The 13,530-nt window shown below is 44.9% G+C and overlaps 1 protein-coding gene across 5 annotated transcripts in view; it reads left to right on the forward strand.

Moving 5' to 3' along the window:
* LOC106580371 (rho guanine nucleotide exchange factor 2) overlaps positions 1 to 12,928 on the forward strand; it is a 55,556-nt gene extending 42,628 nt beyond the window's left edge. For all 5 annotated transcript variants that reach the window (XM_014161356.2, XM_014161366.2, XM_045702569.1 and 2 more), the window contains 18 exons: positions 3,138 to 3,205; positions 3,338 to 3,401; positions 3,607 to 3,739; positions 3,842 to 4,095; positions 4,346 to 4,596; positions 5,331 to 5,456; positions 6,718 to 6,835; positions 7,065 to 7,313; positions 7,480 to 7,556; positions 7,753 to 7,925; positions 8,109 to 8,176; positions 8,341 to 8,532; positions 8,956 to 9,054; positions 9,175 to 9,233; positions 9,354 to 9,446; positions 9,565 to 9,951; positions 10,142 to 10,316; positions 11,411 to 12,928. In XM_014161356.2, the coding sequence (XP_014016831.2) occupies positions 3,138 to 3,205; positions 3,338 to 3,401; positions 3,607 to 3,739; positions 3,842 to 4,095; positions 4,346 to 4,596; positions 5,331 to 5,456; positions 6,718 to 6,835; positions 7,065 to 7,313; positions 7,480 to 7,556; positions 7,753 to 7,925; positions 8,109 to 8,176; positions 8,341 to 8,532; positions 8,956 to 9,054; positions 9,175 to 9,233; positions 9,354 to 9,446; positions 9,565 to 9,951; positions 10,142 to 10,316; positions 11,411 to 11,472 (2,648 nt within the window). In that variant the 3' untranslated portion in view covers positions 11,473 to 12,928. The remainder of the gene's footprint in view (positions 1 to 3,137; positions 3,206 to 3,337; positions 3,402 to 3,606; positions 3,740 to 3,841; positions 4,096 to 4,345; positions 4,597 to 5,330; positions 5,457 to 6,717; positions 6,836 to 7,064; positions 7,314 to 7,479; positions 7,557 to 7,752; positions 7,926 to 8,108; positions 8,177 to 8,340; positions 8,533 to 8,955; positions 9,055 to 9,174; positions 9,234 to 9,353; positions 9,447 to 9,564; positions 9,952 to 10,141; positions 10,317 to 11,410) is intronic.
* Positions 12,929 to 13,530: the final 602 nt, after the last annotated feature.

Consider the following 13,530-nt stretch of genomic DNA (forward strand, 5'->3'; position numbering starts at 1 on the left):
ACACATAGACATACACACATAGACCCTACACACATAGACATACACACATAGACATACACACATAGACAGGCAGGTCTGCACGAACGTACAGACACAGTCCCAATCCCTCTTCCTCTCTGCGTCCACAGACGTTAGTGGTCCCTAACAGTAATAATGATGGATGAGCTGAGGGTAACACAGTTATCCCCACTCCCGTTTAACACAGTGGTCTGATATGGAGCCATATTGCCTCAGTGACCCAGAGACGTTTAATACGGGGTCATAACATTGTCCAGCATCGGGATTGCTATCTGAGGTCCCCTGTGAATTGGGACAGGGGAGACATATGTTTAGGCTGGGTGTGTGTGTGTGTGTGTGTGTGTGTGTGTGTGTGTGTGTGTGTGTGTGTGTGTGTGTGTGTGTGTGTGTGTGTGTGTGTGTGTGTGTGTGTGTGTGTGTGTGGGGAGTAGGTAGCACCGCCTGTTTTGGGAGAATCCATTGATTTCATGTCTGAGTGGATGTTTCCGGTTTGGAGTCACCAGGGAGGATTTCTCGTCAATGCTTTTACAATGTTGTCTAGGTATTCAATCAATTCAGTACGCGTTCTCGTTGTACATCAATGTTTGGCTTGAATTTGAAGGAAGTACATGGGTAGCTTTTATTTATTATTATTTATTTCAAATTCATTTCAGGGACCCTTTATTGCATTACTGCAGAGAAAGACATTTTGTTTTTATTTTCATCAACATTTGAACTCACGTCAATTTCCTGCTTCACATGTTATTGTTCTCTGCATGAACAGATAACTGACAAATAGGGTCCCTGGGTGTCCAGCAGGGTGTAACTTATTGTGTGTAGCCTCTGCGTAGCGCTGTGTCAGTACGTGTGAGATTACCTCCTCAGACACAGATAAAGACGACCAGGCCATTGTTGGCTCATTTTGACGTAATCTAAGGGCCCTAGATTACACTCTCACACAGACTACAATAGGGGGATATACACTGTGCACAAAACATTAAGAACCTTCTAAATATTGAATTGCCCCGCCCTTCCCCTCCTCGCCCTTTTGCCCTCAGAACAGCCTCAATTCGTCAGGTCATGGACTCTACAAGGTGTTGAAAGCGTTCCACAGGAATGCTGGCCCATGTTGACGCCAATGTTTCCCACAGCTGTGATAAATTGGCTGGATGTCCTTTGGGTGGTGGACCGTTCTTGATGCACACGGGAAACTGTTGAGTGTGAAAAACCCAACAGCTTTGCAGTTCTTGACACAAACGGGTGTGCCTTAGTACCTACTGTTCCATACCCCGTTCAAAGGCACTTCAATCTTTTGTCTTGCCCATTCAGCCTCTGAATGACACATACACAATCTATGTCTCAATTGTCTCAGGGCTTTAAAATCCTTTATCTACACTGATTGAAGTGGATTTAACAAGTGACATCATTAAGGGATCATCGCTTTCACCTGGACTCATCTGGTCAGTCTGTGTCATGGAAAGAGCAGGTGTTCATAATGTTTTGTACCCTCAGTGTACAGTATTATCATACAAATAAATATGATAATTAGCTAAAGACAAGTGAACTGTAAATAATATAGTGTCATATGGAAGGGGGGATTCTAAGCAGTATTTGAAACCCCAAAGCATTTCTAGGTTGGAGATCCACTCTATATGGACACATCTATAATAGTATGCCATGACTCTTGTCGAGTCTCCACTCTCCAGTCTAGTTTCCGAGCATTGCAGCGGTGTTGAGCTTTAGGGGAAGGGTCTAACAGTACTTTCCAAATGTCTGTACGAGCCTTGGAGAAGGCAGCCATCGTTTCAGCACCAACAGTGTTGGTCCAACACTGGCATGTTGGTTTAGTGAGCAAGGGGTCTAGTCTGTTTGTTTTAGCATCGGGGACAATGTCTACTGGATGTGTCTGTCCTTCTGTAAGGAGTGGTGTGTGAGGGGCTTTGTGTGTTTTTGTGAGGGGCTTTGAGTATGTTTAAATCGTGTGTGTGTGTGTGTGTGTGTGTGTGTGTGTGTGTGTGTGTGTGTGTGTGTGTGTAAAGGTCTGCATGTGTTGTGAGAGTTTGCGCGATGAATGAGTGTGCCTCTCATTCTGAGGTTTAAGTAGAAAGCGTGTTAGCTGAGTCCATGCTCTGTGAAATGTTGGCTTTTATGGAGAACACACCCTGAAAGAGTGTATTTTTAGCCCTGTGTTCCCTCTCATGTGTGTGGAAACTATTGGTTGAAAATAGGAACGGCACCAAGGAAATGCACCCCACCAAAGCAAAGCATACTTCTGACAAGTGTTTTGGCTGTATTTAGCCTGCTTTGGTAGCAAATGTGGAATCTGGGTAGAGACATTGGAAAGACTAAAGTTAAGGAATATGTAGAGTTTTGTAAGGGAGATTCTGTTTTGTGTGCGCATGTGCGGTGTGTGTGTGTGTGTGTGTGTGTGTGTGTGTGTGTGTGTGTGTGTGTGTGTGTGTGTGTGTGTGTGTGTGTGTGTGTGTGTGTGTGTGTGTGTGTGTGTGTGTGTGTGTGTGTGTCTAGCCTTGGGCTGCGCTTAGAACAAAGACAACCCTGTGTAGTGGGCAAGAACTCTCATAAACACTTTTAGGCCGTTTCATATTGACGCAACAACACTCCCAGTACTCAGAACACACACACACACACTTACACACCGATAACCTGCCTCAGACATCGCTTCAACCTCCCAGCGCCATTCCAGGAGAGCTTCCTGTCAAGAAAACATGTGCCAGGAAGTGGAGCCCCTCTAACAATGAGGAGAGAGTAAAGCTGAGGGAAGAGAGGAGAGGAGAAGGGGTGTTTTGAAACATAGGAGTGATTTAATAACAGTGATAACATTTTACTTGGTGTCGGAAAGCATAGGTTTCAAGGGTTATTTGTCACATGGAATTAGAGTCAGTGCCAGTATCAAATGTACAATGTGTCATTGATAACCCTATCTTGAACAGAAAGAGTTGGCACCTTTCATAACCTTTCACCAGTCATGTGTATCACTCTGTAAGCATCTTGACCGTAATGACAAGTGCCGCAAAAATAGTCTCGTGATTTCATGAAGTTAGTTACCATTCTTATCAACAGTGCATATGCAGATATTGTGGAGTGTCAGGGAAATTGATCTTTGTGTTTCTGTGTTGCAGCCTGCAACGTCACCATCCACAACCGCTGTCGAGACACACTGGCCAACTGTGCCAAGATGAAACAAAAGGTAAGAGAGGGGAGAGAGGGGAAAGGAAAGGTTTTTTATGTATGAAAAGCAAAAGTTGGGCCTTTATTCTTTGAGAAGTTGACTGTTGGATGAGACATTGGTCTAAACGTGTTTTCTCTGTGTGTTTTGCAGCAACAGAAGCTAGCCCTGGTGAGGAACAGCTCCGCGCTGCAGAACGTAGCTCTGAGGACCAAAAGTGAGTCGATTTTTTCCTCAACAACTTCGATCTTATTTCCTCTCCTTCTTTCGCAATTAATGCCTCCTGTCTGCATGTGAATATAGGGGTGCTGCCACCTGTTGGCTGGTCTATGCCACTGCAGTATCATCATATGGATTTAAATCCTTTTGGACAGGAAAAGTTCAATTGAAGCCCTTGTCTCTGTCTCTCTCTCTTTCTCCAGCCCCTATGATGAAGGAGCGGCCCAGCTCAGCCATCTATCCGTCCGACAGTCTCCGTCAGTCCCTGCTGGGCGCCCGCCGTGTCCGCTCTGGCCTCTCCCTCTCCAAGAGTGTCTCCACACAAAACCTCGCAGGGTGAGCAGGCTGCTGTGTGGAGTCATCAGTTGGTTTACCTATGCGAGTAGGGCGCTGATATGAAGTTGTTTGTAACTGTTGTGTTCAAAAATGTGTTTCCAGGAATCTGAATGACGACTCACCGTTGGGGCTGCGGAGGATCCTGTCTCAGTCCACAGACTCCCTGAACTTCAGAAACAGAGCCATGTCCATGGAGTCCCTCAACGACGAGGGGGAGGTGTACTATGCTGCCATGTTGGAGGAGCTGGAGAGGGAGGGGAAGGACTTTGAGGCTGACTCTTGGAGCCGGGCCGTAGACCCCTCCTACCTGCAGACGCACCGCAAAGACATCATCAAGAGGCAGGATGTCATCTATGGTGAGAACACCTCTCTTACCCACTCTTTCTCTTTCTTTCTCTCTCTCTCTTCTTCTCTCTCTATCTCGCTCTCTCGCTCTCTCTCTCTCTCTCTCTCTCTCGCTATATTCCTTTCTATTCCTATCTCTTTCTTTCTTTCTCTCTCTCGATCCCTTTCTTCTCTCTATCTCGCTGTCTCTGTGTGTGTGTGTTATGTAAAGGTACTGTATGTCCCTAACTCTGTCTGTTCTCCCCTCCGTGCCCCCCTCAGAGCTGATCCAGACAGAGTTCCACCACGTGAGGACCCTGCGGATCATGGAGGGGGTGTTCCGGCAGGGCATGCTGGACGAGGTGCTGCTGGAGCCGGGCGTGGCGCACGCCGTCTTCCCCTGTCTGGAGCAGCTGATGGCGCTACACACACGTTTCCTTTCCCAGCTTATGACACGACGCACACACAGCCTGGCCCCCGGGAGCACTACTAACTTTACTATCAACCAGCTGGGAGATATACTCACTGAACAGGTAGGAAACGCACTGGGCACAAACACTCAGACGTTAGGACAAACACCCACACACACACATCCACAATCACACACACATCCACAATCACACACACACACACACACACACACACACACTCACACACACATCCACAATCACACACACATCCACAATCACACACACACAACTTTGCCATCCATTAACATTAGAATGCATTCATACTAAACACCCAACGAACATATGCATAATCTAAACATATTATACACACATGCACAGACACACTGACTGAGTTGATCATCTAAACATATTATACACACATGCACAGACACACTGACTGAGTTGATAATCTAAACATATTATACACACATGCACAGACACACTGACTGAGTTGATAATCTAAACATATTATACACACATGCACAGACACACTGACTGAGTTGATAATCTAAACATATTATACACACATGCACAGACACACTGACTGAGTTGATAATCTAAACATATTATACACACATGCACAGACACACTGACTGAGTTGATAATCTAAACATATTATACACACATGCACAGACACACTGACTGAGTTGATAATCTAAACATATTATACACACATGCACAGACACACTGACTGAGTTGATAATCTAAACATATTATACACACATGCACAGACACACTGACTGAGTTGATAATCTAAACATATTATACACACATGCACAGACACACTGACTGAGTTGATACCTATTGTGTGTGTTCAGTTCTCAGGTCAGTGTGCAGATGAGATGAGGAAAGCCTATGCTGAGTTTTGCAGCCGCCACCCCAAAGCTGTGAAACTGTACAAGGAACTGCTGGCCAGAGACAAGAGGTTTCAGCACTTCATACGGGTGAGAGAGAGAGAAAATTGGGGGGGGGTCACAGGGAGGGAGAAGAGTTAGAGGTACAGAGAAGGGGGAAGGCCCAAGAGCATGCTTAAAATGTGTGTGTGTGTGTGTGTGTGTGTGTGTGTGTGTGTGTGTGTGTGTGTGGGAGCTCAGCAGTCCGTGTCAGGAGGTGCCAGCTGAGGGTGTCTCACATGCCTTAGCTAGGAGGAGTGCTGAACAGATAACACTGAATAGAAGAAACAACTATCACATTGTAGATGTTCTATTCAATAAAGAGTCACAAACAAGTTATTTCTGCTTTATTACCTAACTAACGGTAGTCACAAGGTTGTGTTCTGGCCTCAAAACCTTCATAAATATCCTAACTTTGTGGTCCAATCATGCTCCTATGGAATGGCCATGAATTAACATATCTTTACTGCCATTAACAGTACCAGTCAAAAGTTTGGACACACCTACTCATTCAAGGGTTTTTCTTATTTAAAATAAATACTATTTTCTACATTGTAGAATAATAGTGAATACATCAAAACTATGAAATAACACATGGAATCATGTAGTAACCAAAAAAGTGTTAAACAAATCAAAATATATTTGAGATTCTTCAAAGTAGCCACTCTTTCCCTTTGACAGCTTTGCACACTCTTGGCAGTCTCTAAAATGGGATTTCTCCTGGGCTTCAGCCCCTATAGATGGATCTATACCTTTCTTTTACTTTACACATTCAAATTAGTAGTGTTATTACATTTAATGCCGAAGTGGTAATTATAGTATATTATAAAACAAGGGTATGGCGCACAAATACTTGTTTAATGTCCAATTGAAGTTTATTATATTAATAAGGCACCTTGGGGGTTTGTGGTATATGGCCAATATACCACGGCTAAGGGCTGTATCCTGGCACTTCGTTTCGCGTTGTGCATAACAACAACCCTTGCCATGCTAAATTGGCCATTATAAACTGGGTGGTTCGAGCCCTGAATGCTGATTGGCTGACAGCCGGTATACCACGGGTATGACAAAAAATATATATTTTTACTGTAATTACTGTTGGTAACCAATTTATAATAGCAATAAGGCACCACGGGGGTTTGTGATATATGGCCAATATACCACAGCTAAGGGCTGTGTCCAGGCACTCCGCGTTGTGTTGTACATATGAACAGTCCTTAGTCGTGGTATATTGGTCATATACCACACCTCCTCGGGCCTTATTGCTTAATATATAATAAGTGGTATTAAATCTCATCCATCCCATAATCAGAGGGTAAGCCGGGGGCCCCTGCTGCGTCGCCATGGCATCCAGGAGTGCATCCTGCTGGTGACTCAACGCATCACCAAATACCCTGTCCTCATCCAGCGCATCCTGGACAACACCAAGGGTAAGACCTGACCCCAGAACAGCTATAGAAGCTTAGTGAGTATACTTACACAGCATAAAAGCTGAACACAGAACAGCCACTACAGCTCAGGGAGAAGACAAAAAAAAAAATACAAGAACTGAATAATCACTACATACACAGCAGTAGAATAACCATACACAACTGAAAGGCTTTTGAATACAACTGACCTCAAGACACTCCTTTGAATACAACTGACCCCCCCCAACAGGCAGTGAAGAGGAGGCCCAGTCCCTAGCCCAGTCCCTGTCTCTGATCCGGGACTTGTTGAGCTCTGTGGACCAGCAGGTGGCAGAGCTGGAGCGGACCCAGAGGCTCCAGGAGATCAGGGCCAGATTGGATCCCCGGGCCCAGGCGGAGGTCAGGGGAGGAGGGGTGTTCAGGGGAGGGGAGCTGCTCCGCAGGACGCTCCTCCACGAGGGCACGCTTCTGTGGAAGACGCAAGGATCCAGACTCAAAGGTAGGGAGGAGGGAGGGAGTGTGTGTGTATCTGAGAGAGAAAGAGGTAGAGGAAGAGAGATAAAGGGGGTATGATTGTTTGTGTATCTTTACAGAATACGTGTAGAGAAACGAGGGTGCACACTCTATGTATCTTTATCAATGTTCCACTCTGTGTGTCTATGTAGACGTGCAGGTCCTGCTGATGACAGACATCCTGGTGTTCATGCAGGAGAAAGACCAGAAGTATTTCTTCCCCTGCATAGTAAGTCTGCCTCTCTCCTTTCCACTCATCTGACTCATCCTCCTCTCCTCTCTACTCATCTCTTCTGCTTTCTGACTTTTGTTCAGCAGGTCCTCCATTGCTTCTGTCTTTGCCTTTGCACACATCTAACTTTATTTAGTCTAAGTGTTATCTCTCTATCTCTTTCTGTCTCTCTATCTCTCTCTCTCTCTCTTAGGACAAGCCTGCAGTGTTGTCTCTGAAGAACCTGATCGTGAGGGACATAGCCAATCAGGAGCGAGGGATGTTCCTGATCAGTGACTCCACCCCCCCAGAGATGTACGAGCTGCACGGCGCCTCACGAGACGACAGGAACAACTGGATGAGACTCATACAGCAGACAGTCAGCAGGTCAGCTACTGTAATACTCACAAACCTACTCAACTCATTCAGACCACTGCCGATTTCAATTTAGAGAATTCTCTATTATCCTTAATGGAGTCCTAAGGGCCCTTCCTTATGCCCCGGCATTATCCTTATCCCGACTATACCTCACCTTCTCCTCACTCTCACTCTCTCTCTCTCTCCCTCCAGCTGTCCGTCCAGAGAGGACTTCCCCCTGATAGAGACAGAGGACAAGGCCTTACTGCGGCGACTCAGAGGTACAGCCTCCTCTCCTCACACCCCTCCACCCTTCTCTTTCTACATCATTCCTGTGCTACACTTGTCTATTTATCTTCCCTTAATAGACAACATCCGCACGGTTCTGAATATTCTGTTGTTTTAGACCTGAAGATGCATCTTACTGACTCAAATGTGTTTCTAGCTGACATCCAGCAGAAGGACAGAGAGGTGCTGGAGCTCCTCCAGGAGAGAGTGACTCTGTTCTCTGACCTGGCTGAGGTCACCGGTGGGGGTCAGGAGGTCACGCCCCCCACCAACTCTAGGAACATCTTCCGGGCCGACACCCCCTACGCACCCCAGGCGGAATACCTACTCACCGACGCCATCTCAGAGGGTAAGGGAATGTAGAATTTACCTTCATTCTAATTCCTGATCTATGGTCAGTTTGACTTTTCACAACCTAATAGTGAGGTGAGAAGCTGGTGTAGGGTTGGGTCATCTTAGGTCAGTGCCATAGAGGGTAAGGTGAGGGTTAATGCCGTCTTACAGAGAGGCAGGTATTAAATTAGGCCTAACCCAGAGCTTAACACTGCAGACAGAGAGGCAGAACTAAATAATGAGCACCCTATAAGAGTATGAGTATCAGCTAGTCAGAACCTCTCAGAAGTCAATCTGAGATCACCAACGAAACCTCTGTTATTAACCCCTGGGTGTAGTGTTGTTCAGTGACTAGGACGATGTTACATTGTGGTATTAATGTTGCTATGCCTTTTTTTCTTTTAGTTTTTAATTCCCTCTCCTTCCCTCCTTTCATCAGTTGACAGGCTGAGTGAGTTGCTGCTGGGCTCCAACATAGAGCTTCCCAAGTCCAACGGTACCAATGATGACCAGAACCACAAAGGGGCGCCAGTGAGCAGTGAGTGGTTTTGCTTTGTCTTTGCCCGCGGGAGATGGTGGAGGGTGGTCTCTACTGTGTTTCAGCTCTCACTAACCAATCAGCTCACTTTCTCTCTCCTTCTGTCCCACCCATTTACAGATGGAGATTCGATCTCCGTCAACGGAACTCATGAAATAAAAGGAAGTCCAGCGTCCAAGGTGAGAGAGGAGGACTGTGCCTTAGGGTTGGATAACATATACATAAGCCACAACTGTGACTGTAATACATAATCAGTTTATAATGACTTGATGTTTTGTGGGTGTTTTTTATCCTCTCAGGACAGAAATGGTAACCAGCTACAGGACAGACCCCTAAATGAGGAGGTGTGTCAGAGGCTTGTGAACCTCAGTGCTCATCTCCACTCTCTACAGGTGAGGCTGAATGACACACTGGAATCCATTTGAGGCATTTTGTATTCCCTACACCCCAGCTCCAACCTAGATTCAAAACTCACTCTCTCTCCTTCCTCTCTCTCCCTCCCTCTCCCAGGCCGCCGTCATTCACCAGGACTCTGTCCTCGAGCTCCGCCTCCGTGAGGGCACAGGCCCTGCCTCTTCAGGTTCCTCCACTCCCACCCCCACTCCTCCAAACTCCTTCCCCAGGCTGTGCCGTTCCATGTCACGTGACACAGGTCTGGATGCGGGCACGGTGGCAGCCATGGGGGAGATGGCCATGCTCCAGAAGCAGCATGATCTGCTGCAGGAGGAGGTGGGGAGGCTGCACCCCCTGGAGGCCAGGCTGAGGGAGAGCGAGAGGGCCAGGGCTCAGCTGGAGCAGCAGATCAGGGACAATAAGGGCAGGAGGGGCAGGAGGGGCAGGAGAGGCAGCAGAGGCAGCAACGAAGACATCGTGGTGGATGATACAGCCTTAGAGCAGGTGAGCAAAGTAACATCTGGCAGAGGTGTGTGAATGTCAAGTGTAGGAGTTTGGGGTCAAGTGTGTTTGGGTTTAGGTAGACTTACAGTCCTCACCCCAACTGGCTGAATCACTAAGCCATTCAGGAAGCACTAGTGGTTGATCTGTAGGTGAGCTCAAACAGGATATGATGACTTTTCTCCTTTACTAGGCTCCTGCTAAAAAAAGAGGAAGTGGTGATGGCGAGCCCAGCCCTGTTGCCCCATTGGCCTGTCAGGAACAAGTGGACCAATTGGACGGCGTACAGGAAGGCAGTGAGGAGGAGTCGGAGGAAGAGGAAGAGGCGGATGTAGTGAAGGTTTCACCACGCTCTGACAGTCCAAGAGGTGAGTAATTGACCCACAGTGTGTATCTTTCTTGTATTGAGAGAAATTGGAATATCTAAGGGAAAACAGTAATGCAGGCACTAGGGATGGAGGTGTGAGCATGCTGGTCTGGGCAGATGAGATGTAGTCGTTGTTTATGTGCGTCTAAGTTGTTGTTTATATGTATACGTTTGAATGTGGAGTAAAAAAATCAGATAGAAGGAATGTCTAGGGCCACTAAGGTATTAGTCATTGGTAGGGTGTAATCAGTGGAATAAAGAGGTCTATGATTCGATAACTTTGGAATTGGCCAAATCCATGGAATTCCCAAAAGATCCCTATGGTGTCCATGACAACTAATCTTTACACATTTCTGACCTTTAACCGTATCACACCTAGTTTACCTAGTCTCACACACACACACACACACACACACACACACACACACACACACACACACACACACACACACACACACACACACACACACTTTTTATGTTCTTTCAGCCCTGCCATATTTCTCACTCTCTATCTCTGCATGTTGAAGGTGTGTCTCCACGTCAGATCTCTAGCTATCTGTTTGGCACCGATTTCTCAGCTGTTTCTAGAGTAGACAGAGTTTTGTGCACCATGTCCTGCCCTCCCTCTATCTCCCTGCCCTCTCTTAATGGCTGCTTGTTGATAGTCAATAATAGCGCTCTGTCCTCTCCACTCTTTACGTCTCCACACTTTTCATACATTTTCATACAACTTTGATCATACAGTATATGGTAGGTTTAGAGGCGACGTTTAGAGTATTGAGAGACAGTCACTGTTTTTTATGCCCTTCTTACTCACTTAATCAGTGCACCTCTCCCCATTCTTTCTTTCTGTGTGCTTAAAGGGTGGATACCTCTGACAATATTTAACTCCCTCTGTCCACAGTCCTTACTGTATCAGTCAATGTCTGCTAACTCAGTGTACATAACAGTACTCCTCCAGTCTCATCTTGATTGGAACCTCTATTTATATTACTGAGCTAGCTAGTCCTGTTTTGATCAACACATTATTCAAACATTATTAAAAGTATTAATAACATGTTTATTCATATCAGTAACCTTCAATGACCTCCTCAGATCTCCAGGATATCCCGGAGGAGAGCGAGTGCGGACCGGAAGCGCAGGAATCCAAAGGCTGATTCCGAGACTATTCTGAGTTAACATTGACCTCAAACTGGATACGCAAACCAGAAAACAGGACTTGAGAGCTGGACCAACATATTCTCAACCTCCAACCAACCAGACCTGATAGAACTTATCTTCAGTGATTCCATCTATTCGTCTTTCTTTGGCATAGAAAGCCTACCCAGGAATTGTGTATTGTATCATGGTATAAGTTAGTTCGGAGATGTTATATGTTTTTCTAATGTTATGTTAAAAGCTTCATCCTCGGGATTGAATCCCTTTTTCCAATCCCACTCTTCGTTTCTTCTTTCCCTTTTCAAAACAAGGATAACTAATAAGAGAGAGGGATTAGGGGTGAAGAGGAGGAGCCGGTTCGTAACAACAATGGAATTCTAATGGTGGACTGTAGATCTATAGGTGTCTGCTGATACCAGTAGGAACTATTCTGTACTGTAACTGCCTGTCATTGTTGTACATTTAGTGTCACCTCTCTACAGACCTGGTTTGTCTGTGATGGTGGAGCTTACTGATTCGAAACTGAATTTAGACCAGTAAAGGAGGGCGGGACAGGAAAAAGGAGGGTATACATATACTGTATATCATTGTTAAAAAAATGTGTGGGTATTAATCAACTCTCACCCCCACTCCTTCTTGAACACAAACACTTGAAAACTCTTGTGCTTTTTATAAACCAAATTGTTTCTTTTTTCTAGGAAGACAACAGTAGTGAGCCACCATGAGGGGTTTTATACTGAATATTTTATACAAATGGGGAGGGGGGGTTACAATGAACTGTTCTGACTTTTGGAGGATACACACAGAAGGAGCATACTGAACCAAAAAACAACATCATTGATATATTAATTAGGATAAAGAATTGCATCCTTAGAATAAGGTTTGACTAATCTGACTGACTGTACCTGGAATATTTTCTCCTCTTTTATAATCTACAGTTGTATGTTTCATACATGAACTACTAAATTGAACTACTAAAACGTGGTTTACACTGTACTTAATCGTGAGTTCAGATTTGCAGGTGGAATTGACTTTGATCGTCTCTAATGTATTTGACCCTTATGGTTTTTAGGATGATAAACTGTTGCTACCAGCCAACTCCACCAGCAACACTGACACCAACCAAAACCTCCTTTAACAAAAAGTCAACATTTTTCAGACTGTCTTTGAGCTCACCCCTTGACCATGAAGCGACTGTATTATGTAGGAATGTAAATTATTTGACTGGATTCAAAGGGTGTTTCCTTGTTTGAACTACATAAAAAATACATTTTTTTCCCTTTATATGTTACATATATTCTATAAGAAGTATTTGTCTGTATAAATATTTGATCTGTTCTGAAAAAAGAAAATGACTTTTTAACGTTAATGTTGTAATTTTGTCTTTTTATTATTTTTATTTGACTTATAATTATTTTAATTTTGTGTGCGGTTTATAAATCTTACAGAAATCTAGAGTGTCTTGGAAGTTGTTATTGGTGCGCGTGTGTGTGTGTGTGTGTGTGTGTGTGTGTGTGTGTGTGTGTGTGTGTGTGTGTGTGTGTGTGTGTGTGTGTGTGTGTGTGTGTTGAGAGAGGGTCGCCCTCTGACAGGTGTGCAACATTCCGTGTGTGTGTGTGTGTGACAGTGTGTCTGATATCCAACTTTCCACATGAAAGTACTGGATACACAAGTGATTTTATTATAGCTCCATCTACCTTACCATGTATTGGTTTTACTCCAGGTTTTATCCATTTCCTATCAGATCGGTTAACTGAACTAATGGACAGGTAGGCTTAGTGCACTTACGGAAAAACCACAGATATGTCACATGTGAACACACGAAGTGTTCCCAAAACACATGGTTTCATGTGATCTTATGTGAAGTTAATGTGATAACACATGACAACATGTAAAGCAACATGTGATAACATGAAACTGCACATGTGAAAACGTGATCACATGTGAAGTGTTCCAAAAACACGTTTTCACATTTGAAATGTCATGTGAAATCATGTGATTTTCCACATGTGAAATCATGTGGGGTTTTTTGTAAGGGAGTCCATAGCCAGGAATTT

Source organism: Salmo salar, chromosome ssa02 (assembly GCF_905237065.1).
Source record: "Salmo salar chromosome ssa02, Ssal_v3.1, whole genome shotgun sequence".
Lineage (NCBI taxonomy): Eukaryota > Metazoa > Chordata > Actinopteri > Salmoniformes > Salmonidae > Salmo > Salmo salar.